The 27,551-nt window shown below is 38.5% G+C and overlaps 1 protein-coding gene across 1 annotated transcript in view; it reads left to right on the top strand.

The window, feature by feature from the left end:
* The window catches only part of LOC124777270 (RAD50-interacting protein 1), a 119,162-nt gene that overhangs the window by 67,713 nt on the left and 23,898 nt on the right, over positions 1-27,551 (top strand). Inside the window, 3 exon segments of the mRNA XM_047252602.1 lie at positions 5,366-5,591; positions 11,755-11,920; positions 20,483-20,651. Coding sequence (XP_047108558.1) covers positions 5,366-5,591; positions 11,755-11,920; positions 20,483-20,651 — 561 coding nt within the window.

Below are 27,551 nucleotides of genomic sequence, written 5' to 3' on the forward strand. Positions count from 1 at the left end.
CCGCGGTTCTGGGTGACTTTCCCAAAATCTACCCTTTTTCCTAGACCTCTCCAGTCCTTTTCCTTCACCCTTCTTCCTTCTCCATCAACACTTCTGCCTGAAGAAGGTGCCACTGACTCCAAATGCTTGCCAATCATAACACTCTTTTATGTGTATGTTCTGCAGTCACTTGGTGAGTAGATTTTTTTATCTGTCCGATTAAATAATTGTATCAATAATTGATTGTTTTAGAAGTTATATTGTGCTAGATAGGTTGGATGATCTGAATAAAACATCTTCATTGCCATTTATTAACAGTAGGAGTATGCTCTCATTCTGTGACTACACCTACAGATCGGTCCATTGGTGATATGATCTTGCTAAATTTCTCTTTCCATTGAATTTACATTGGAACACTTTATGTGGCTCTGTCTTCTGCAGCATCCAGATAACAAGCTTGTACCATGCCATACAGATTGGTATGTCTGTACATCATATACTTTTCATCTAATGCCTTTCTTTTCTTATAGTTTCACTTTTCACTTTGTCTGTACTGTTTAGGGGGTGCAAAAATCTCACCTGTGCACTGTTTATTCTGGCTGTCTCTGAAATAACTGTCAGGTGTAATTGGTACTTTTCTGGTTCGTATTCTAACTCTTCTGTTTATTATAATTCCTTGTAGATTTTAGGTTCCAAACTCTTAATAAACATATTTCCTTTTCCTACTGCCTTTTTTCATTAAGCATTTATCCATCTGATTGACTGTCTCTCTAGTTTTTCAAGTGTATCTGCAGTATGAAGTACTGATCTTTTCTGCAAGGGGGGGGGGGGGGGGAGGAGGGGGGTTGCTATCCTGCACAAAGCAGTGGTTCTTCGTGGTTTGGTTTGCCTTTACTGTCTGTTCTGTTGCGTACTGGAGGTTCCCTCTCTGCTGGCACTGCATGACCATTCAGGTCGTGCATTAGTAGAATAATGATTATCATATCATTGTTATCTAGCTTGCTCCATGATGAGCCTTGTGACAAGAATGCCACCATTTCTCTACCATCATCAGTTTCTTTGTCATCTCTTCTATCAACAATCATGTCATACTTCAATTAAGGCCTTCTTCAACTAATATCATGTATTAGGATGTTGATATTTGATGCAACCTTGCAGATGGAGCACTATGAGCAATTCTTAATTCTCTGTTTCCTACAAGCGCACACAGCATTACAATCTTTGAAACAATAGAGTTTGTGTTGAAAAGTTTCTGCATAGGTTGTTTGGCTGTTGTGACGGGGAATAGCCTGTGCATTGACAGCTTTCAGTTCCATAGATTGGGACCCATTTGGTGTCCATCTGACAACTGGACTTGCAGAAATGTCATTTAGAAGTGCTGTTGATGAATCTTGCTCAATAGGAGGAACTGCAAACAACTTGAAATCATTTTTCATAAAAGTTTTGTGAAAACAATGAACCACATTTCTTTCATTGAGTGCAATTGAACAGAGGAAATCTGCTTGCAATTCTGCAATGCAATTTTTTCATCAGAAACGTCCACAAGTAGTATGATGATGTTTTAAAACTTCTGTAGCCATTTGTACCTCTTTGTGTTTCTCCAGAACCTTTGCAAATTTCATGTACATCTACCTAAAAACTGCAGACATAGAGATGCACCAGCTGAAGGTATATGGAAACCAACAAACAAAAACAAAATTTTTGTCAGGGGATAATACAGTAAGAATTACTAACTACAACTACACAGAGTGATGAGCAAGAAAAGATAGGCCAGCATTATAGCTCTGGATTTATTAGATCACACCCACTCATAATTGAATTATAATTTATTCCCAGCAGCCCCATCCCTCTTTTTCCATTCTTTTACAATCAGAATTTATGATATGAATATAATATCACTGGGGATTGACAGACTGAGCAAATGAATTGAAGTTATTAGTTGATTCTATATTCATAATTGATTTTTATTTATCAATTCAGAAGTAAACAAAATTTTTCATTTGTGCTTTCGGAGTGGAAAGATTGGATGTCCAAGTGCTGTTCTTTTATTTGGCTCCTTCCGTGTTGTGTGCCCCCCCCCCCCTTCCCCCTTCCCACAACCCCCTCTTTCTTGCCTCTAATCACCAGTGATTCAGTATGATGTCCATCTTAAATGACTTTTGTTTATGTTCTCTCAGTATGATATATGATGTATACAAGGGTGCAATTTGAAGTGGGTTTATTTCTTTTACTAAAAATGAACAATGACTTCTTGTAACTTGAAGAAATGAAAATTGATCTGGGAAATAAATCAAAATTGGTACTTTAAATAATTCGGGAAGGAAAAGGAGGAAGAAGGTAATCAATGAACTGTCAGTGAGTTGTACAACATGTCCCTTCAGTGTAAGAACACATACATTTATTTGTCTTCTAAAGTCAGCACTAATCAGCAGTTGTGTTTGTATTTCATAATGTTCTGTGCAACATTTAGAGCGAATCTGGTGTGAGAGAAATAGAGGAAAGAGAAATAACTTGTCAAAGTTATCACCATTAAAATGTAGCCAATTTAAATTTATTGTGCTCTTACTTATTTAAATGATTATTTTTGTCATTTATAGAAAAAAGGTTAACCTTTCATATTTCCTCAGTGGGGGGAAAAGGGTCATTGGACTAGGAGCACTAACTCATTTAGACAACAAATGGAGCAAGAACGTGGGTGTAGTTTTCTTATGTAAATCATCTAAGAGTTTAGTGTGTTAGACAGAAAACCTGTGGAAATATTAGTTCATTGTTGCAGACTGGTATTTAAGCCCATCTTTTTATGATTATGAATGTAGTGCCCATAACTACACCATCTTATTCAATCAGCATAGGCTTCTTTTGAGAGTTTACTTTATGTGACAATGTGAAAGGGCACCATCAGTACAAGGAAACTACACAAAGAATGAAGATTGATAATAAATAAACTGTCCTAAAATATTTCCAAAAATGTATATAAACAAAAGGACTTTTTGATATAGACATGTCCAGGCTAAACCATTGGCCCTAGAAACACGAAATTTACGGTGTACTTTCCAGATATAGTGTAAGCACCAATTAAGAATTTTTCTCTAAATGCACAAATGTGGGACATCACCTATCCAATTAGGATTTTAGAGTGTCATTTGCTATGCACATTGCATCGTGATCCATGCTGGAACTTAAAAGTGTCTTTAGAAGATGTCACAACACCAAAGCCACTGGGCTTCTCACATCATAGGATCATAATTTGAAGCTAATACTTTGGGTGGGCACTACTGTGATGTTGATGAAAAATGAGAACATTAAACCCATCAACACCCTGTAATGGCACTTGGGAGCGAGTTCTAGTTTTACATTGCAGTATAGTCCAGACTACTATTTTAACAGGATCTGCTCAAGGGTGAACAGTGTTCGTGCTGCTGCAAATTCTGTTGATCTCCAGTGATCTCCCATTTAATTTCAATGGACCATAGTTTCGTTTCAAAGTGTACTTCACAATCAAATGAACATTCACATTCACCGGAGTAGATTTGTATATCCTCATCACACAGTCTTGCTATTTTGATGCCACCCACTAAAATTGGAAAGAACAATGTTTACAAAGAAGTGTTATGCTTTTTACAACATACAAAGTGATGCTTGTCTAAATGTGTGAGGGTAAGTCAATTATTATCTGCAAAGTAGTTATAAAATGTTATTGTTATCAAATAGGAAACTTACAAGAACATACTTTTTCAACATAGTCTCCTTGCGTTTCACCGCACTTGGTCCATCATTGTACAAGTTTCCTGATGCCTTCATAAAAGAAGATTCTTGGTTGAGCTGTGAGCCAGAAATGCACCACTTCTTTCACTGCTTCATTTGAGGCAAATCAGCAGCACCTTAATGCCCGTTTGAGTGGACCAAATAAGTGAAGTGTTTCAGCAGTTTGGGCAGCAGTATGCGGACAGGCATTGTCGTGCAACAACACACCTTTTGACAGCAATCCTTAGCATTCGCTTCAAATTGCAGGCTTTAGCCTAGCAGAAAGCATCTCACTGTAACATGACTGTTTATTGTTGTGCCCCTTTACCCATAATGTTCCAGTACTGGACCTTGTGCGTCCCAAAAAACTGTAAGCATCAGTTTTGCTGCAGACAGCTGGGTCTTGAACTTTTTCTTGCATGGTGAATTTGGATGTTTCTATTTCATACTCTGTCGTTTACTCTCCGGATCGTAATGATGGATCCATGTTTCATCACCAATAATGATCCTGTCTAAGAAGTTGTCCCCTTCATTACTATAGTGATTCAAATGTTTTTTGCAGATGTCCAAGTGCATTTGTTTATGCAGCTGTGTGAGTTGTTTTAGGACCCATCTTGCACAAACTTTATGAAACCAAGTCTGTTGCGGATGATTTCGTAGGCAGAACCATGACTAATTTGCAGACAATGTGCCACTTCGTCAATAGTTAATGGTCTGGCTAAGAGAATCATTTCATGTGAACGGTCAATGGTTTCTTCATTTGTGGCGGCAAACGGTCGTCCGGCTCCTTCACCATGCATAACACTTGTGGAACCATTTCGGAATTTTTCAATACATTCATAGACACTCTGTTGTGGAAAAACACTGTTCCCGTACTGTACCGAAAGTCTTCGATGAATTTCGGACCCTTATACACTTTCCGCCCGCAAAAAATGGATCACTGAACGTTGCTCTTTTTTGGTGCAAATAGACAGTGGAGCAGCCATGATTAACAGCATGGCAGCGATAACGAAACTAACCTAGCAACTTGAAAATTGCAAAGATATAATAACAAATAAACAAAGCATGCGTCATCAACGTTGAACAACAGTACTACCAAAATAAACAAAAATATAACTAAATTGCAGATTATAATTGACTTACCCTCGTACTTCCAGCACTTTTAATCTGATGAAACTAACTAATGTATTCGATTCCACCATAGCTATAGTAACCTCTGTCTACTTCCAGCATCATATTGTCATCACCTTCACTTTGTCATAAGCTATGCTTCTGTCAATTTTTGTTATGGTTGAGCTTATAAATATGTGAATACTGTGTTTATGCAATGCGTGACATGTACCAAAGATAGTTCTTTAATGTTTGGTCTTGTGTGTTATACACAAATTTACAGTAGTACAAATAGGAGTATCTTTAAATTCTATACAAAGCATCAAATACACCTGGTGAAATTATCAACACTTAATCTGTGTGTGTGTGTGCGTGTGTGTGTGTGTGTGTGTGTGTGTGTGTGTGTGAGAGAGAGAGAGAGAGAGAGAGAGCTTTAGGGATGCACAGTGGTTCCTACTCTATAAGTAATTTATGTATTTATTTCCTAGAAATTCATGCAAAAACATTCTTTTTAGGCCTGTTTAAATTTCAGACTGAACTGATTCGGGGTCTAGTACAGCTGGCTGTTGAGAAACTGCACAATGAGCTGCCTTCTCTCCAACAGGATGATGCTCTTTTCTCTCACTTGGTAGATGAAGCACTAGGTTTTGATCGAGAACTACGGGATAGTTTCAATTACCCACCAAAGCAGCCTGGTGTCATACGTGTTCTGACACAAGCCCAAGTGTTTGTTAATTGGATTAACATGGAAAAGAAATGTAAGACATTGTCTCACATATCTACTATTTAAATAAGTAATTTTCAGGAAAATATCAGTTTTCTTTTGTACACTATGCCTACATTTATAGCTAATTAATGTTTTAAAACTTTAATCTAATCTTGTCCTCGTGATCCCAACAGGAGTGATAGGTAGGGTGTTGTATATTGCTAGCAATGATTTGAAGCCAGTTCTTGAAACTTTGCAAGTAATATTTCTTGGCATAGTTTGTATCTATCTTCAAGCGTCCACTAGTTCAGTTTCTTCAACATCTCTGTGGCACTCTCACATAGGCCAGACAAACCTGTGACCTCTTATGCTGCCCTTCTCTGTATACATTCTGTATCCCTAGTCCTATTTGGTATGGGTCCCACGCACTTGAACAGTATTCTATGATAGGTTATACAAGTGATAAGTAAGCAATCTCCTTTGCAGACTGATTACATTTCCCTAGTGTCCTGCCAATAAACCGAAATCTGCTCCACGCTTTACATTATGACTGAACCTATGCTATTGTTCCATTTCATATCCCTTGAAAGCATCACACCCAAGTATTTGTGAGTTAACTAATTCCAACTGTAACTTGTTGATACTATAGTCATACGATACTATGTTTTAGGAATCCATGCTGATTAGCATGGAGGATGTCATTCTGTTTGAGAATCTTACAATGTTTTGAGCTTGGAATATGTTCTAAGATTTTCCAAAAAATGGTGTCAAGTATATTTATTGGATAGTAGTTTTGTGTATTTTTGCATAGGAAAATCTTCCACATTTTTTGTTTCAGATAATGTAACTATGTGGTAATGTAGTTTGAGATTAGATCACTATTAACGATTAGAAGAGGTAGCAAACAGCTAATGGAAATGTATTAAAAATATGAGGAAATGACGAGGCTGTGAGATAGCAACTACTGTGTATGTTCAGATAAATCTCTCTTCTGCTAACCTTTGACTTGTGTGCTTGATTAAGACCAGCAGACTTCTGACTTTCAGTAACTTGACAACTGATGTAGCTCCAGTAGCAAACTTTTCTTCTCATCAGATAAGATAATTAGAGCCTTTAAACTTACACTTGATTCCCAATTAAAATAACAAGACAGTGCCTTCAGACAACTTAAGTTCATTAGCCAAACTGTGGTGCCAACCAACATTTCATCAGCTATGTAACTTAATTTTGATTCTTCTTCAGTATTTTCAAAAGTGTTAAAAAATTTGTTGCTAAACAAATACATTAGATGAGCACATTTTACAGTATCATGTACTGCACACAGTTCAGGAACAGTTTGGAGTTTGTGATTATTTATATCAGCAAGAGAATTCACCCTGTCATAAAGCAGCATATGTGAGGCAATGGTTTATGGGCAATAACATTCTTGAAATGGATTGATCTCTTGACCTGAACCCAGTGGAACATGTTTAAGACGAGTTAGAATATCGACTTCACTCCTGACCCCAGCATCCAACAATCACTGCTCTCTCTTGTTTCCGCTATTCCTCCACAGACATTCGGAGACTTCACTGGAAATGTACCCAGCAGAGTTCAAACCATCATGAAGCTGAAAGGTGGATACACTCCGTATTGATATCCACTAATAGGTGTCCAGATACTTTTGATCAGATAATGTAAATCTTCGATTGTGAAACACATCTCTCCTACTGAATAAGTGTGCATAGCTCGTAAGATAGACATTTTAAAGCCCACTTTTACTACACTATCTGTTCTTGTTTTGATCCATACTACTACCTTGCAAAATATGGAATAAAAGAGCTTGCAGTAGAAGAGATCAATGATGTAGTAGTCCCCATAGCTCTTCAGGCATGCATTTTAGAGCCCATGTTTGCTTAAATTTTTGCTTCTATTGTCATGTACTTTCAACTGTGTGCATTTATGCCGTTAATTATGGTACACCCTGTATTAATAAATCTGTATGAAGGAAAAAATGGCCATACCCTATCCAGAATAGTAACAGAGAAATTTAATATGGTCTTAGCCAGTCTTTTTGGTTGGGAATTATCAAACATGAAAACTTAGTGACATTTCTGTTTATTGAAGTAATTTGTCACTTTTTAATCACCTTTTTCAAATATTTTGTCACCTTTCTTTTCTTTTTCAAGTGCCACCATGGCTCCTAACCTTTTCCTCAGAATAAAACTTTACTGGTATTAGTCAGGCAAACAGTACACTACATATGAAATAATAAAATAATGCAATCAAATATATAGCCAAGAATGTGTCAAGACTAGAAAATATCTGTGATTTGACTTTGTACACCAACAGATCTTGTGGAGCTTATAGGGTAATCATGGGTGTAGCAACATACTATTAGTTTGTCCCTAGTTTAACAGAATCTCCTACCAGAGTTATCATCAAAAGCAAATACCCAAAAGCAACACTCATAAAATTTTTGTTTCTTTATAGACAGTCTTCAGTTTATCTTAGCCAACATACAGGATATGTTTAGTTTTTTTGAGTACTGTATAATTGGTAGCTATAGTGACAAAAAGTACATATAAGTGAAGCCCTGTTGTAATAAAAAAAAATCTCCTTTTTATTTATGATGCAATATCCGTATGGTGCTGTTGTTGTTGTTGTTGTTGTTGTGGTCTTCAGTCCTGAGACTGGTTTGATGCTGCTCTCCATGCTACTCTATCCTGTGCAAGCTTCCTCATCTCCCAGTACCTACTGCAACCTACATCCTTCTGAATCTGCTTAGTGTATTCATCTCTTGGTCTCCCTCTACGATTTTTAACCTCCACGCTGCCCTCCAGTACTAAATTTGTGATCCCTTGATGCCTCAACACATGTCCTACCAACCGATCCCTTCTTCTAGTCAAGTTGTGCCACAAACTTCTCTTCTCCCCAATACTATTCAATACTTCCTCATTAGTTATGTGATCTACCCATCGAATCTTCAGCATTCTTCTGTAACACCACATCTCAAAAGCTTCTATTCTCTTCTTGTCCAAATTATTTGTCGTCCATGTTTCACTTTGATACGTGGCTACACTCCATACAAATACTTTCAGAAATGACTTCCTGACACTTAAATCTATGCTCGATGTCAACAAATTTCTCTTCTTCAGAAACGGTTTCCTTGCCATTGCCAGTCCACATTTTATATCCTCTCTACTTCGACCATCATCAGTTATTTTGCTCCCCAAATAGCAAAACTCCTTTACTACTTTAAGTGTTTCATTTCCTAATGTAATTCCCTCAGCATCACCCGACTTAATTAGACTACATTCCATTATCTTCGTTTTGCTTTTGTTGATGTTCATCTTATACCCTCCTTTCAAGACACTATCCATTCTATTCAACTGCTCTTCCAAGTCATTTGCTGTCTCTGACAAAATGACAATGTCAGCAGCGAACCTCAAAGTTTTTATTTCTTCGCCATGGATTTTAATACCTACTCCGAATTTTTCTTTTGTTTCCTTCACTGCTTGCTCAATATACAGATTGAATAACATCGGGAAGAGGCTACAACCCTGTCTCACTCCCTTGCCAACCACTGCTTCCCTTTCATGTCCCTCAACTCTTATAACTGCCATCTGGTTTCTGTACAAATTGTAAATAGCCTTTCGCTCCCTGTACTTTACCCCTGCCACCTTCAGAATTTGAAAGAGCGTATTCCAGTCAACATTGTCAAAAGCTTTCTCTAAGTCTACAAATGCTAGAAACGTAGGTTTGCCTTTCCTTAATCTAGCTTCTAAGATAAGTCGTAGGGTCAGTATTGCCTTGCGTGTTCCAACATTTCTACGGAATCCGAACTGATCTTCCCCGTGGTCGGCTTCTACTGGTTTTTCCATTCGTCTGTAAAGAATCCGCATTAGTATTTTGCCGCCGTGACTTATTAAACTCATAGTTCGGTAATTTTCACATTTGTCAACACCTGCTTTCTTTGGGATTGGAATTATTATATTCTTCTTGAAGTCTGAGGGTATTTCGCCTGTTTCATACATCTTGCTCACCAGATGGTAGAGTTTCGTCAGGACTGGTTTCCCAAGGCTGTCTGTAGTTCTAATGGAATGTTGTCTACTCCTGGGGCCTTGTTTCGACTCATGTCTTTCAGTACTCTGTCAAACTCTTCACGCAGTATTATGTCTCCCATTTCATCTTCATCAACATCCTCTTCCATTTCCATAATATTGTCCTCAAGTACATCACCCTTGTATAGACCCTCTATATACTCCTTCCACCTTTCTGCTTTCCCTTCTTTGCTTAGAACTGGATTTCCGTCTGAGCTTTTGATATTCATACAAGTGGTTCTCTTTTCTCTGAAGGTCTCTTTAATTTTCCTGTAGGCTGTATCTATCTTACCCCTAGTGAAATAAGCCTCTGCATCCTTACATTTGTCCTCTAGCCATCCCTGCTTAGCCATTTTGCACTTCCTGTCGATCTCATTTTTGAGACATTTGTATTCCTTTTTGCCTGCTTCATTTACAGCATTTTTATATTTTCTCCTTTCATCAATTAAATTCAGTATTTCTTCTGTCACCCAAAGATTTCTACTAGCCCTCATCTTTTTACCTACTTGATCCTCAACTGCCTTCACTACTTCATCCCTCAAAGCTACCCATTCTTCTTCTACTGTATTTCTTTCCCCCATTACTGTCAATTGTTCCCTTATGCTCTCCCTGAAACTCTGTATAACCTCTGGTTTAGTCAGTTTATCCAGGTCCCATCTCCTTAAATTCCCACCTTTTTGCAGTTTCTTCAGTTTTAATCTACAGGTCATAACTAATAGAGTGTGGTCAGAGTCCACATCTGCCCCTGGAAATGTCTTACAATTTAAAACCTGGTTCCTAAATATCTGTCTTACCATTATATAATATATCTGAAACCTTCTAGTATCTCCAGGATTCTTCCATGTCTACAACCCTCTTTCATAATTCTTGAACCAAGTGTTAGCTATGATTAAGTTATGCTCTGTGCAAAATTCTACCAGACGGCTTCCTCTTTTATTTCTTACACCCAATCCATATTCACCTACTATGTTTCCTTCTCTCCCTTTTCCTACTCTCGAATTCCAGTCACCCATGACTATTAAATTTTCGTCTCCCTTCCCTACCTGAATAATTTCTTTTATCTCATCATACATTTCATCAATTTCATCATCATCTGCAGAGCTAGTTGGCATATAAACTTTTACTGTAGTAGGCATGGGCTTCGTGTCTATCTTGGCCACAATAATGCATTCACTATGCTGTTTGTAGAAGCTTACCCGCACTCCTATTTTTTTTATTCATTATTAAACCTACTCCTGCATTACCCCTATTTGATTTTGTGTTTATAACCCTGTAGTCACCTGACCAAAAGTCTTGTTCCTCCTTCCACCGAACTTCACTAATTCCCACTATATCTAACTTTAACCTATGCATTTCCCTTTTTAAATTTTCTAACCTACCTGCCCAATTAAGGGATCTGACATTCCACGCTCCGATCTGTAGAAGGCCAGTTTTCTTTCTCCTGATAATGACATTCTCTTGAGTAGTCCCCGCCCGGAGATCCGAATGGGGGACTATTTTACCTCCGGAATATTTTACCCGAGAGGACACCATCATCATTTAACCATACAGTAAAGCTGCATGCCCTTGGGAAAAATTACGGCCATAGTTTCCCCCTGCTTTCAGCCGTTCGCAGTACCAGCACAGCAAGGCCGTTTTGGTTAATGTTACAAGGCCAGATCAGTCAATCATCCAGACTGTTGCCCTTGCAACTACTGAAAAGGCTGCTGCCCCTCTTCAGGAACCACACGTTTGTCTGGCCTCTCAACAGATACCCCTCCGTTGTGGTTGCACCTACGGTATGGCTATCTGTATTGCTGAGGCACGCAAGCCTCCCCACCAACGGCAAGATCCGTGGTTCATGGGGGGGGGGGGGGGGGGGGCGTATGGTGCTATTGTGGCATATTCTAACTTTCAATTTCAGCAGTTTTTGTCCAATCTTATTCAGTTTTCAGTCCCAAGAAATTTATGATCTATAGATAGAATCAGTTTCTTTTTTTAAAAAATTTATTGAGATTGTGAACTACTGCATTATGCCTTGAGCATTAAATTATGCGTTTCATTTTGATAGCCATGCTTGTATTTTACAGTTTACTTTGGCTCTGTGAAGAGTTGTTTGTTTTAATAACACAGATATTATGAAAAATTTAACAGATGCAGTAGAAAAGATGGATGCTATGCTGAGCTCAGAAACTGCTTGGCAGCCGTTAACAACAGCAGATGTTGATGAATTGCGTATTACTGAAGTTGGTGAAAGCTTCTTGACACTGCTACTCACCATTACAGAACGATATAGCTGTCTTCCCCAGCCTGGACACAGGTATGTTGCATAAACTGTATACTAATTTTTCTGTACTGCATAATTCTCTCTGTTTTTTTTTAAAGCAGTCACCTGTCTTTTATGTTGAGTGTAGAAATAAATGTCAGCATGTTTCTGAATTCCTCGTAGTCTCATAGGATTTATGGAGAGCACTGGGGAGATAATATTTTAGACAATGACTCATGTTTGAGGAGGTAATGCTTCTGTGCTATACGCATAAGAATAACTTTGAGTGATTCCAGTATTTATTACATTTTGAACCAACTAAGTAATTGGCATCAATCTCCAGTGCTAACCACTGTAGTAGTAGTAGTAGTAGAAGAAGAAGAAGAAGAAGAAGAAGAAGAAGAGGAAGAGCATAATGTGATATGTGAATACTGTACTTTTGTGTGTACATTCTCTTAAGTATTGTTTTCAGGGGGGGAAAACCTTGACTCGACAGTGGAGTGTATACCATAATGAAATTTTAAATCTGTGTGGTGGACCAGGAGTCAAACATGAACTCTTGTTATTAGCAGACAGTGAATGCACTTTATTGATTGAGCTAATCTGGTGTGGGTTGTGTATTGGCTTGGAACTTCAGTCTTCCACTGTTTCTCTTCTGCCCTCCAGACTCCACAGAGACTTCCCCGCAGTCATTACTGGATTAAAACTCCTGAGAAAAAGGCTGTGACAGGGAATGGCTTAGCATTAGCCGAATGGCTGTAGGAGGAGGAGAGGGTGGGTGACTCATGCTTGGATAGTTTTAATTGAATTAATGATTTGGCAAATAATTGGTTTGCATGATGATTAACAAAACAGTAAATTACAACCAATGCCTTTCAAGTAATTATTAAGTCCTTTTCTGCAAATAGTCTCTTTCTTACCTTTGAAAAAAAAAAAAAAAAAGCAATATACAGTCATGAGGTAGGAAGTGGGAGGGGAGAATCATCTTAACCAGATGCAACACTTTCTACACTTTCAGATTCAGCAGTATTTACATTCTGAATCATTAGAAGAAGTCAAAGACAAACTTATCAATAAATTAGCATATTTTGACTGTTTTCGTTTACTAATGTTATGTGGGGTAATATTCGCCGCTTTACCTCGGAGGATGTCTCCAGCACTTGGAGACGAAACATCAGGGGAGAGTTTTATACATCGACCACGGCCCGGAAGTTTTAAGTGAATCATATTTATTTTGGTGTAGTAGACTATGTACCAAATATCCATAGGACTGTCGGCTGCTATTTATAAATAATATTTAGTCTTTATTTATTTTCCCTGTACATACAAACAAGCTCTTTCCAAAAGTTTGAAGCTGAAGTGGCATGTTGTTAACTGTAGAAAGATGAGCTTGAACATAAATTTCATCCACCAGCCTTGCAGCATATGACCAGGGTCTTGCAGTTGGCTGCAGATGTAGATAATATGCATTGTGGTCAGGGGAAGATCACACTTCAGCATATTGACCTTTCAGAGCTGCACTGACACTCGCACCCTGTTCAGTTGGTTGATTGATTTGGGGGAGGGGACCAAACAGCAAGGTCATCAGATTAGGGAAGGAAGTTCCTTTCAAAGGAACCATCCCAGCATTTGCTTGAAGTGATTTAGGGAAATCACGGAAAACCTAAATCAGGATAGTTCGATCCGGGTTTGAACTGTCGTTCTCCTGAATGCAAGTCCAGTATGTTAACCTCTGTGCTACCGTGCTCAGTCCCTGTTTCCCTCTTTAGTATGCATCACATACCACAGGGGGAGTCACTACCAAAAACAAGCTCTTATTTTTGGCAGATTCCATTTTTCTCTTCCATCTCTTCAGGCAATGCCTCTGGAGGGCATCCACTAGCAACTGTGTCCTTTGCAAGAAACTTTTCCTAGATCGTAGACATTTTCCTGCAAACCATATTCCATGTATTTTGTGCAGCGCTCCATCTTCATCCTCTCCATGTCTGACACAATGCTGTGTCTCTAGTGAGATAATACAGTGCCACAGAGAGCTTAGAAGTTCTGCACTGGAGGTAGCTCCAAGCACCTCATCACAACACACAGTGACACATTTCTCTAGTTTCAGCCTTCTTTCCAAATGTAGCAGCACTGCTATCTAGAGCAAAGTAGTTGTAAACAGTTACAAGCAATGTCATGTCTAACATTGACAGTAGTTCTGGGTTGGCACCTGATGTCCAGCTCATCAGGATACAGATGGTGTTCCTTGAAAAGAGTTTGCCTTTGATTTTGATACAGTTTAAGTGTTTCAACAGGGTATAAACCATAAAATATAAGCCAACAGGTATACCAAAAACTCGCACCACAGGTATTGCAGAAATGGAAAGTGCTATTGATATGCCGTTTTTGCAGACTGGATCAGTGGTCAAGGACTCATATTGTTTGCCAATAAATGGATTGTAATAATACTTAGAAAGTGTGTTTTTTGTGCAAACATACACTTTTTTTAAATGGAACAATGGCTATTGGCATTAACAAACTAAAAGTAAGATAAATTAGAATGTCAGTAGTGTTTGTTGCAGGATTCTAGTCTGAGTTGTTTATGGGATATTGTATTTTGAAAACTTTCCACACCAACACTTGTTTGTGTAATTGCTAGGTATGATGTTGTTATGTTTGCTTACAGTGTGCTTACATGTTCCTTAAGTGCATTGCGACTTGCTAGTCAGTTAGTGTGTGACGGTTCAAGCATTAGATCTTGAGTGGACGATGGAATTTACCAGTGCAAAAAAAGTCGATATGTTCATCAGGCATAGTTTGTATGTCCTGGTAGACAGCGTCTTTCAGCTTTCTGGCTTTCCCCACAGAAAAAGTCTGAAAGCATCAAATCCAGGGAACAAGCTGGCCAAGGTACAGGTTCTTTGTGCCCAGTCCAACAATTTGTGGAGACATGCTGTAGTATTTTGTGCACTATAGACTGGACAGCCATCATGTTGGTACCACGAGTTCCCCCTGGTCTGCAGAGTTACATCTTACAGCATCCATAGAAGATGGCATGTCAGGAGGCTGGATACTTGTGCATGTTCAGTATTTTACCTGACTCATGCCCCTTTCTCGTGGAAGCTAAGCTACGGATCAACTTCAACAATAGCAAAAATATTAATTTCATCCTATTCTGTCATCTCTTGTTTCCTTCTGTTACGTTGTCAAGGTGTTACGCTACTGCTTTCATGTAACTAGTTGAACAGGTTAATAAATTACTGCTGAGATGGTTGACATCTATTGGAATATCGTGACGCATACACCATACGTGAATGAACTGCATTCTTCCTGCAGTCTCCAGGTATCGCACTAGTGTCGAAATGGGAAATTTTCAAAATATGATATCTCGTAAATGCCTCACACTATATACCTGAAACAAACACCACTACATTCTAATTTACCCTACTTTTAATTTGTTAATGTCAATAGGCATTCTCCACTTGAATAAGTGTATGTCTGCATGAAAGATACACTTTCTAACTATTATTACAATCTGTTTATTGTCTAACAATATGAGCTCTTGACTACCAATCCAGTCTGTGAAAACCGCACATCAATAGCACTTTTCATTTTTGCAATATTTGCAGTGTTAAGTTTTAGGTGATTCACCCTGTATAATACGTGGTGTTTGTTTATAATCATATTGTCAGCACCTCTTGAAAGAATTAGATATTTTTGCTACTTGTTCACAATGCACCTGTTTCTTGTGAAATTTAATGCAAATAATCCATCACTGTTCAAAATCAATAATAAAGACTGTGAATACTTGAGAAAAGAAGACTTATATAACATTTGGCAAATACAGTAAAACATCGAAATAACAGATATCCCTGGGGAAAATAAAAATGTTCACTTTTAAGAAGTGTCCGCTATTCAGAAAAGGATAAAAATAGAGTATACAATATGGTTCATACAATGTGCTGTAGATAGAAAAGTATACTGTACAACTGTATACTGAGTAAGTACTGATTAGGGAATATAAACCAGTTAGGACTAAAATAGTCATTAATAATAAAGCAATAGAGCAGGTTTACAAAATAGTTTATCTTGAATGTGATATTACTTATCTATCAAATGATAAAGTGAGTAGAAAACTACAGACAGTACAGTATGTATGTGGAACAATCGGATGGTATATTAAAAGTAGCAAAAGAGATGCATTGTAACTGTACAAAGTCATATCAGTACCAACATTGTTACATGGATGTGAAAGTTGGACACTTACTAAACACCACATCAGAAGGGTATAAAGTGTAGAGATGAGATCTCTGAATGCAGTAGATAGTCACAGTTATCTAAGAGGTAGAGAAATAAAGATTTCAAGACAGAATTAAACATATTTAATCTAATTGGAGTTGTAGTGAAGTACAGGATCTACCAGAAAGCATCTATAACAATAATGCAAGAAATTAGAACACCAAAGTTACTACTGAATGATAAACCACAAAACAAGGAAGAAAGTATTTTACTGGTTACCAACCCTGGTTGTAAGGCTGGTTCTATTATCAGTAGCTGGAAGAAATGCAGTGTTACATTTTACTGCCTATTGACACTGCTCCTGTCTTACTGTTCTGGACTTACCATGCACCAGAAGAATATAGTAGCTGTGGTTGCATGTCCTAGTACTTAAAATTAGCCAAAGTACAGGGTGACTATAATTAAAGTTTGAGTTTCAAAATGCTGTAAAAGTAGAACTGCTACTCAGAACAACATCAAATTTGAATGGAATATTATCAAAGGAGGTGGAAAATGTTATTGAAATAAAAAAATTTAAAGAAAGTTTTCCTGCTAGATGGATTCAGCTACAAATGACAGATGAATCAAAATGTGACAGCTATGGCATGAGTTACATATTAAACCGACCATATTGTGCAATTTGCATTACTGCACAAGTCTGGCATTCAACATTTGTGGCACTGTTAGTTAGGTAAGCCCATCCACTATGGCTAGGTCGTATCACACCAGGTGGAAAAAATCGGTTTTTAACTGTCCAGAGTCCAAAAAACCACATAAAAAACAACAGTGAAGTTAGTTTTTAATTGTCATGACACTGGTGCAAGCCTTTCAATATGCTGCCCACCATTTTCTGCCACAAGTTGAATCAAGAAACAGCATAACCCACAAAATATCGGAGTGTCTGGGGGGTCACATTCCGAATGCATTGTGCAATGCATGCCTTCAGTCCAGCTATGTTTATAATCGGAGCACTGGACACAGCATCTCTCAGGTAAATGCACAGCTGGAGGCCACAGGGATTAAGATCAGGTTGTCTGGATGACCAGGATGTAGGGAAATGACCACCGATAATTCTAGCATTTCCAAAATGCCTCTGCAGCAGTTCTTCACTGGCTGTGCATTGTGAAGAGGACTGCCATCTTGCATAAAAGTGATCCTACCCACACATCCACACTGCTGAAGGGTTGGAATGATGTTGGTTGCTGTGTAAGTGAGACTAACAGTGTTTACCAGTGACAGTACAGGTAACAGACCCCACAGGACTCATCTCCTCGAAAAAATATGGCCCTGCAATAAGTGATGCTGGCAATCCACATCACACAGTTACCTTTGCAGAACGAAGCTAAAATGGAAATGAGCATTTGGCATCTGGGGGTAGGTCTAGCCACCTCGGTGCAGGTCTTATTACATTCAACGCCACATTGGGTGACCTGCACCACGGGTTGGGATGAAATGATGATGAAGACAGCACAACACCCAATCCCTGAATGGAGAAAATCCCCGACCCAGCCGGGAATCGAACCCGGGCCCATAGGACGGCAGTCCGTCACACTAACCACTCTGCTATAAGGGCAGACTGCAGAATGAAGTGACACCAGTTGATATGAGACTGGCCCTCCAATTCTGTATATTGACATGCCCTTGGAAATAGAAAAAGCATTCACCTCACCAGAAAATGTTCCATGGTCATTCCTGTCCACTTCTGTGCAAGCAGGAAATTCTAGAGGAAATGTTTGTTTTACTGGCCAGCGAGCATGAAGCAACTCCTGAACACAGGTAATTTTGTACAGATATCAATGCAGGATGTTTCATAGAAGTTTATGCACTGTGCATACAGGTGTGCCCAAAGTTTGGTCAATTCCCAGTGCAGTGCATGTTTGCATGCCATCATTGCAGTGCATGTTTGCACGCCATCGCTTGCTCCTCCTACAATGTTGTGGTTCTTCCACTGGCATAGGATCAGTTGTTTTCCTCCCTCTGCCATGCTGCACTTCAAAAGAACCAGCCTTTTTGATTTGATAACTCTTTCTCCAGGCCCTTGGCAGATGTTGGACCTACACCCTTTTTCAGATGCTTGATTGTCTGGAACTTCTGCAGAGCTACTGGTTCACAGTCACCATTCATGTGAAAGAGTGTTAACAGCAGTACACGAGCCTGCATTGAGGCAGTCATGCCGAGTGTGTCACATGCAAACTGAAGAACAGCTGTGTACTCAATCTTCTATTTTGCATATTCGGCCACTCACAGCACCATCTAGTGGTAAAATTTTTGTTAAGTTTTTTTGGTTCCATAATGTACCCCCATCCTCTGATAAAATTCCATCCAAATTTGATGTCTTTATGCAGTGGTTCATTTTAGAGTGTTTCTAATTGGAACTATAATCACCTTGTAGATACAGTAACCTTCTTACTATTAGGGTGCAGGTTACCCACTTGGGGATTATTTGTGCATAGTTCAGCAGTTTTTGAAAAACAAATTTAAAAAATGAAGCCTCAAATATTATTTTATAGTTAGAAGGAATATTTACATTTAGAATACCCATTTTTTGTTGTGAAGACATAGCTGACCAAAATATCTGCAAATATTTAAATAGTGATGCTAATGAACTGGGATTTGAACAACTAAATTATGCAGATATAGTGAACAAAATGTGTCACAAATTTTGTTTGACTGTACTGGTGTTTTGTCTGTCTTTCAAATGAGAACTGGATCAGAAAAAAAAGTTAATGGAAAACAGAAGGGGGAAGTCAGGTGGTTATTTCCCAAAAGTGAACTGAAAGCAAGTAATGCAAAGTACAGAGTGTTTCTAATGTACTTTTGTAAATAAATGGTAAGTTCTGGCAAGTAAATTGTAAGTAACGCTTGGGCTGTTAAATGTGACATGAAGCTTGTTTTGTAAACACAATAAATAGCAGTTTGAGGTAGAAAATGTGTATTATCCATGTTTTTTTCATTATCTGTTCGGTTGTGGCTCTGTATCAGCCTAACAGAGATCATCACAATGAGTTGCAGGCAGTCAAGTCTGGTACAAAGATTACTGAAATGAGAGGTCATGCCACCGCTGGTAAAAAGAAGAGAATGAATCTTATTGATTCACTGCCATGTGGATTCAGATAATTCCATGAAAAAATAAAATCACGGGAATTATAGCCTAAGGTGGAGTGCATCTGCATGCAGTTCTGGCTCTCAGTCCTAGACACTCAACTATCGAGAAATTACGGGAAGTATGATCAGTATGAAATATGAGTGCAAAAGCAGTTTTTTGCTGGGTAATGGTGAAGTCTGTAGCTGCAACAGGCTCCAGCAGTTTGCTGTGCTCACACATCTATAGGTGGAAGGCCTGGGATGGCATATTGTGTAGGCACGACATTGGCAACTTCTTTCACTGACTTCCAGTTTTCTTCTCCCTCTGTTTGTCATGATTGTGACTCATATAGTCCGCTTGACCCTTTGTCATGTATTTTTCTGTTTTATACTTTTTAACAAGTAACAATGTATCCAAAATGCAATATAGTACAGCCCTGGTAATTCGAGCCCCTGCATTTCGGGCATGTAATTTGAGCTGGTTTTAAGTAATCTAGAGTGAAAACCTGTTTTCATGCATTTTCTGCATGGCCATTTTACATACTTTTGAATGTGTTACATTTTGAACATTCTTTTGATTTTCTATGTACAATACAGGTAAAACTATTATGTACTGTAGTTGGTTGTGTACTAACATCCATACTGTAGTGAACCCACCATTATCATGTTAATTTTAAAGTGTTGTACATGCGTACAGTGTACTGTACATATGTAACTATGTGTGTTGTAAAGTTTTAATTCATATGCTACAATGATGATGAGCTGAAAGAACATGTTACCACATGATTGAATACACAGGTGGCAACCTTCTATGAAGAAGGCATACAAAAACTTATGACAAGTGCCTACAAAATTCCGGAAGCTATGTAGAAAAGTAGTTTAACAGTTGTAGATTTTTGTACAATAAATATTTTTTCTGTATCTGTACATGTTTGTTTTATATAACCAAATGGAACTTACTTTGTGGACATACCTCGTAGATAGCAAAAGTATTTTCTGTAGCTGCAGCTGCTAAAGTGCAAACAAATTACTCCAGTGGAATTAGGACAATCCAGTCGGTTGGGCTAGATTAAGTTCACTAGTAATTTCATAGACAGCACACTGTCCAATACACTGAAATAATTGTACCTACCTCTTCAGCTATGCCAAACTAAAAAATGTTAGTATGTTGTAGAAATAATGTTATTGTATTGTCACCCTTTATAATTATTAATATTGGTGAAGGCTAAATGAAAGGGTACATTTTATGAATTATGTTTTGTTCACACATTTCAGGTTACAATTTCTGGAGCTGCAGTTGGAGTTGCTGGATGACTTCCGTGTCAGATTGCTTCAGTTACTTAATGAAGAACGACTTGAAGATCCACTCACCTCTCGTTTACCTACTATTCTGAATACTATTGCCTACATTTGTTCTGTACTTCAGGAATGGTCTCAGCTAACAGTTTGTATATATTATTATGCTAGACATGATACTAAATATACTGAGAATAGTATTTTTGTAATAATGCTGTGTGACTTTATGGTTTCAGGGATTCCCACAAACTCTCTTCTTAGAAAGTTTGAATTCCACTCTGTGTGGAGTACCTTTTCTTACAACATCCTCATTGAAAATATTTAAAAGATTCGTTGTTTATTGATTAGATTGGTCAGCATACAGCACAACATTAAAAAGATAGGTGGACTGCCATAAATTAGCCTGTCACTAGCATTTTTGCATTGCAGTAGAGGTTTCACTCTCTCTGCTGATGTTATGGGGTTATTTTACTGAAGTATGTACTTATTCTGCATAGTACAATTCATCTAGAGCAGTATATGGAGTAAATAGTTAACTTTTAGAATGAGTGTATCACTCTGTGGTGGAGTGTGCAGTGTTATAGGACTTCGTAATGGTTGAAGTTGTGAGCTCAACAGAGGCTTGAACCAGAAGTTGTGAGCTCAACAGAGGCTTGAACCAGAACCTCTGACAATGATTACAGAATGGCATGAGAAAGTATGTGTAAATGTGTGGGCAAGACTTGAGAACAAATAAGATGTGATTCTCAATACAAATACACCAGAAAATACATCCGATGAGATAAGAGTGTGCCCCATGGAATCATAAGAAAAGAGCTGAACACCCATGTGCTTGTCCCCCACAGCTGGAAAGTTAATTGATGCGTTATGCAATTTTCCTTTTTGATATTACTTTCATGTTGTAAGTACAAATGGAGACTTAAATTAATGTTGTGAAAATTAATTAACTAATTCCCACACAGCTGTAAAATGGGAATGATCCTTACTGCAACTACCAACAGTTTTCAATATTTAAAATAAGGCTCGCTCCTTTGTGTCTTGTCTTTCTTCCATTTCATTAATAAAAGTTACTTTAGGCATTAAAAAAATCAACTTCAGTATAAGTTATGTAACTAAATGAAAACTGTATTTTACATCACAGAAACTCGCATTCAGCATTTTTAGGGAAGTATAAGATTTTTTTGATTTAGTTACTTCTGGTGTGATTATTATCAAGATCTTGAGAAGCTGGTACACTTTTACGACACTGATTTTATGTCATATCAGTCACATACACTTCATGCAAGGAGTGAAACAGCTCATGCCCATAATTAAAAACTGCTTTTAATAAATAATTTAAATTTAAATCACACAGTCAACCAAAACTGCTGTTTTTGTTCAGCTGAAAAAAATATAAAAGCAATAAGATAAAGAAAAATGGCTATGAATGTGCTGAATGTGCTGAAGGAATCAGTACAATTCCTCAAGGTGGCCAGTTTTGATGTCATTCAGTTTGACTCCTACTTTCCAGACTTCTCAGAAGCTCTCCAGCCTATCTTGTCAAGGTAGGGCCCCAAGAAGTGAGGATAACACGGGAAACACCTTAGCCACAGTCTGTGAGTCTTTAACAGGGTCAGGTCCCTTTTTGATACACCCAATTTTACTGTGTCAACCAGTTTTATGGTTTGCCACAGAATAATATATCCATTCTGGAGGAAGATCGAACATTACACAGAAATAATCATCTTTGTGGTGTGTATCGAACAGCCAACAAATAGCAGTGAAAATAGTAAAAATGTTTCAGCAAGTACACTATGTGATCAAAAGTATCCGGACACCTCGCTGAAAATGACGTACAAGTTCATGGCGCCCTCCATTGGTAATACTGGAATTCGATAGGGTGTTGTCCCACCCTTAGCCTTGATGACAGCTTCCACTCACGCAGGCTTATGTTCAATCAGGTGCTGGAAGGTTTCTTGGGGAATGGCAGCCCATTCTTCACAGAGTGCTGCACTGAGGAGAGGTATCAAAGTCAGTCAGTGAGGCCTGGCATGAAGACAGCGTTCCAAAACATCTCAAAGGTGTTCTACAGCAATCAGGCCAGCCCATTGCTCTTCAACAGTGGGAAGGAACAATATCAGTGTAAGCCCATGCTGTGATAGTTCCATGCAAAATAATAAGGGGTGCAAGCCCTCCTTGATGAAAAACATGACCACACCATAACACCAACGCCTCCGAATTTTACTGTTGGCACTACACACGCTGGCAGGTGACATTCACCAGGTATTTGCCATACCCACACCCTGCTCAGATTGACACATTGCGTACTGTGATTCGTCACTCCACACCATGTTTTTCCACTGTTCAATCGTCCAATGTTTATGCTCCTTACACCAAGCGAGGCGTCCTGTGTCATTTACCGATGTGATGTGTGGCTTATGAGCAGTTGCTCGACCATGAAATCCAAGTTTTCTCACTTGCCGCCTAACTGTCATAGTACTTGCAGGGGATCCTGATGCAGTTTGGAGTTCTTTTCTGATGGCCTGGATAGATGTCTGCCTATTACACATTGCGACCCTCTTCAACTGTCGGGGGTCTCTGTCAGTCAACAGACAAGGTCAGCCTGTCTGCTTTTGTGCTGTACGTGTCCCTTCACATTTCCATTTCAATATCACATCGAAAAAAATTGGACCTAGGGATGTTTAGGAGTGTGGAAATCTCGCGAACAGACGTATGACACAAGTGACACCCAATTACCTGACGACGTTTGAAGTTCATGAGTTCCACGGAGCACACCGTTTTGCTCTCTCACAATGTCTGATGACTAATGAGGTTGCTGATATGGAGTACCTGGCAGTAGGTGGCAGCACAATGCACCTAACATGAAAAACGTATGTTTTTTGGGGGGGGGGGTCTCGATATTTTTGATCACATAGTGTATTTTTAGTGTTTTACATGAAATAAATTAATGGAAGTTTACTAACAGAGTAAGTTTATATAAATGTCAGTGTAAGCTTTTGTTGCAGACTCAATTTCAGTTGCTTGAAAATACCCCTGAGCAATGAACCATCTCAACTTATGGTTAGTAAAAGTCAAGTACAGTCTATGTCACTCAACTCAGGAATGGGTTTCCAGGCTTGCTGCAGTCTTTCATTCATCATGACACTAGGATAGGAAGGGTGGTAAGCACATTGTCCCGGCTGCCTTTTACCCACATGAAAGATGCCCGGTATTCTCTTTTGTGATAGGCTGAGTAGACATGTGTCCATCCTGGACAGACTGAAACGAGGAAAAATACCGACACTGGGATTGAACCTAGGACCTTCAGGACTCGAATCTAATACTCTACCCACTAGACTACCACCACCGCTCTTATGGTTAGAGCGAGAGTTAAAAGCATCGGTGCCGGCCTGTTCAGCGAGTTTGTTGCAAGAATAAAGAAAACTCAGTACACATCTCTGCGACAGCTGAATTAAACTTCAGGTTGAATTAAGTGGGACAGTGGGAAGCCATAGAACGACATGGTGGAATGTCATATCTGAAATTCATTAAGTGTCCAAAATACTATATTCAGTTACTGAGACCCTTATTCTCATACATAGCTCCCATCATTGCTGTTATGTTGTCGTTCTAATGAATGTTTCTTTATTATATGCCAACTTGCCATGAACAGATTTCTGAGAATGAGTAAATAGGAAACACATCTACATTGTGGGGTGTAAAACAATTGTTGAGGGACCTAACCACATCTAAAATTGGCAACTTGAGGTATACTGATCAGTGGAATTTGAAATGTGGTTTATTCATCTTGTAACATAGAATTTTCAGTTAGTTTGATTTGATGTCTAGGAGACATGTCAAAAAAAATTAAGTGAAATGCAGTTATTTATATTATTTTATTGCTCCAAAAACACATACTACACTTTCCAGTATATGGAAATAAGGTGTATAACTACCTTGTTCAAACTGTGAAGCTGTCCTCAATGAATTCTTCAATAGAATAATAATACATTTCCATCAGAAGAGTAAAGAGTAATCTTTTCAGTGAAACAAGCTCCATGCTAAATATATTATTGCCACTTATTTTATAGTAAATATTTAACCCCATATGCCCTGGTGTTTGGGCATAGAGCCTTAAATGGTGTGTCGGGAATTAAAAACTTTGCAGTTATGACTAAACCAGAAAGAGGTTAGTATATGCTGATTTTTATGTAAGAATAATACCACCTCATGTACTGGGTGGTTATAATTAAATTTTCTGTACTTTAGTCAGTGTAGACAGAAAACTATTTATCCTGTGGGTTCAGACTGTGCAATGTAGGATTTGCATTTTTAGTAGTGTTGGTGTCATAACTTGACATCCATTAGGATCCAGTACTGATAAGGCTTTGTAGGGATGAAACACAAACATCAGTGTGCATTACAGTTTGCAGACTGTCAACATGGGGTGTGCACAAAGTGAGCAGGGCTTTACTCATAAAGCTGTTGTAGCTAAACAACAGCAATAGTGCTGCTGCTCTTTGGGAGTATCAATGCATTAAAGGAACACAGAGAGGTCATCTATCTGCACAAGAATTGAAGAACATGATTTGCAAGTTCAAATTAACTGTTAATTTGGGAACTGCTCATGGGAGAGTGGTCCAAGTGAATGGAACAAAGATTCAAGTTTTTCTAAGGTATTTCTGACACTTTCTAGAATTCTTTCAGGCATCTCATTTTCAATTATAACTGATGTATCATCAGCAAATAAAACTGTAGTAACCAAGTAATACATGAGACCAGTCCAAGTAACACAAATATGGCTGTATTCATGAAGCACTGAAGAATAACGGAAAATAGACTCTCATGGATCCCCACATAACAAGATACAGTACACTGATGTAAACAGTACTCTGGAAGGCCACACAAGAGACTCAGTCAGCACTGCATTGTCCATATTTGAGCATGGGCTACTGGTGGATGGCACAGCAGAGGCCGTGCCATGTGCACACTTCCTACTGGATACCTCCAGTGGCCGGCCTGTGCTGATACAGTTGGGGGGTGATTTGAGTGCGCACACACGGCAACCCATACTCGACACACTCACATGCACTAGTAGCAGGATACAACAAAACTGAATGAATATCAATAGCAAGCGGTAGGCTGTTTATATAGAAAAGGAACAGCTAGGGACTCAATATCCAACCTTTTGGGACTCCTTGGGAAATTTTTTTCCAGTTGGAGAAGTAATTACATGAATTTGAAGTTACAATTACTCTTTGTTTCCTGTCTTTTAAGTAAGAGTTGAACCATTGTAAAGCAGTGTCCCTATTTCCTTATATCTGTAGTTTGTGGAGAAGTAAGGAGTGGTACACTGAATCAAATGCTTTTGTCAGATCACAAAATATTCCTGTGACGTTTTTACCCTTAGCTTACATTGAGCATATTTTTTGAGTAAACTCATTGATGGCATTTACAGTCCTTTATCCCTGTTGGTACTGCAATTGGTTTTAAAAATTATGTTATCTATAGTAAGAAATTTTTGATTTTGTTTTGCTGCAATCTTTTTAAACACTAGAGAAAACCAGCAGAAGAGAGATAGGTCATTAATTCCCCCATGTATCCACTGATCCATTTTTGAATAATGATTTTATCTCAGCACATTTCAGTGCATTCCTGCTCAAAAAATTGGTTTATAATAACTCGCAGTGGTAGTGAAATTATATTACATGCAGTCTTGATTATAGAAGTGGGTATTTCATCCCACCCAAATGAGGTTTTGTTTTTAAAAGACACTATTTGGTTTTCTACAATCATTTAGGCGACTTTCTAAACTGTTTAAAAGATGTGTTCTGGTTGTTTCCCAGGCTTGTGAAATTTGATTTGTCTTGATAGGCTGCCATATTTACATCAGGTCTTGTTACATTTAAGGAGGACTCATTGGAGCCATTTGACATCTGAACAGGATTCTGTGTTTTACTCAAAATTTCTTCCCTACTGCTGCTGCAGATGGAGTTTTGCCCTTGTGGATTAAAACAGCTCTGTCATTGGCAGCACTTGTAGTTTCATTAGCATAAACTGGAAACTACTTGCTGTGGAATATATATGCAGACTTTGGCTTGACAGTTACCACACATCATGGCTTTGCAGAGAATGCATCCCTTCATGCATTGAACAGGAGTACAACACTGAAATTGCTTGGAGCTTTGTAGAACTAGACTGGAAGCAAGTTAACACAGTGTACTATGAGAGTTTGAGAGACAGAAATAAAGAAGGACATAGTCTTAGTAATCAGTAATTATCAGCATTAATACAGTAATCATGTGTTTAGGTGGAAATTGAACAGGTACTGTAACAAACTGGCAGTGTCAGATCATGTTTTCACTATGAGCTATTTGGACCAAAACTGAACCAGGTTGTATTCAGCTCAATGATGGTATGGTTTGCCTTAGGATATTGGTTCACTTGAAATATGTGAGTATACTGTGGGTTGCCTAACTTTCAGGCAACTGCCTTTTACTTCCCACCTAATAAATGTTGTTTCTGTGTTAATATTAAGGATGAGTGCTTACCATAGGCAATTACAAGGAGGGAATACTTGCTTCCTCCCCCCCTCCTAAATTCACCCTCCCCCACCCCTCCTGAAATCTGGGGTACAGAAATTTTATCCGTTACAGAAATATCATACATCTTGGATAACTATGAATTAATATAATAAGTATTTAACATACTGTAATAAATTTTTTGTGTTTCCTATAATGTTTAGGTCTTGTGGCATGACACATCTCAAAACTGACCAACTTACACTGCAGAGCCAAAGCAACTGGTACACCTGCCTAATATTGTGTAGGTCCCACACGAGCACACAGAAGTGCCACAACATGACATGGCATGGACTCAACTAATATTTGGAGTGGCGCTGGAGGGAATTGACACCATGAATCCTCCAGAGCTGTCCATAAGTCTGTAAGAGGACAAAGGGGTGGAGGTCTCTTCTCAGCAGCTCATTGCAAGGCATCCCAGATGTGCTCAATAATGTATGGGAAATTAGGTGGCCAGCGGAAGTGTTTAAACTCAGAAAAGTGTTCCT

Source organism: Schistocerca piceifrons, chromosome 2 (genome assembly GCF_021461385.2).
Source record: "Schistocerca piceifrons isolate TAMUIC-IGC-003096 chromosome 2, iqSchPice1.1, whole genome shotgun sequence".
NCBI classification, from domain to species: Eukaryota; Metazoa; Arthropoda; class Insecta; order Orthoptera; family Acrididae; genus Schistocerca; species Schistocerca piceifrons.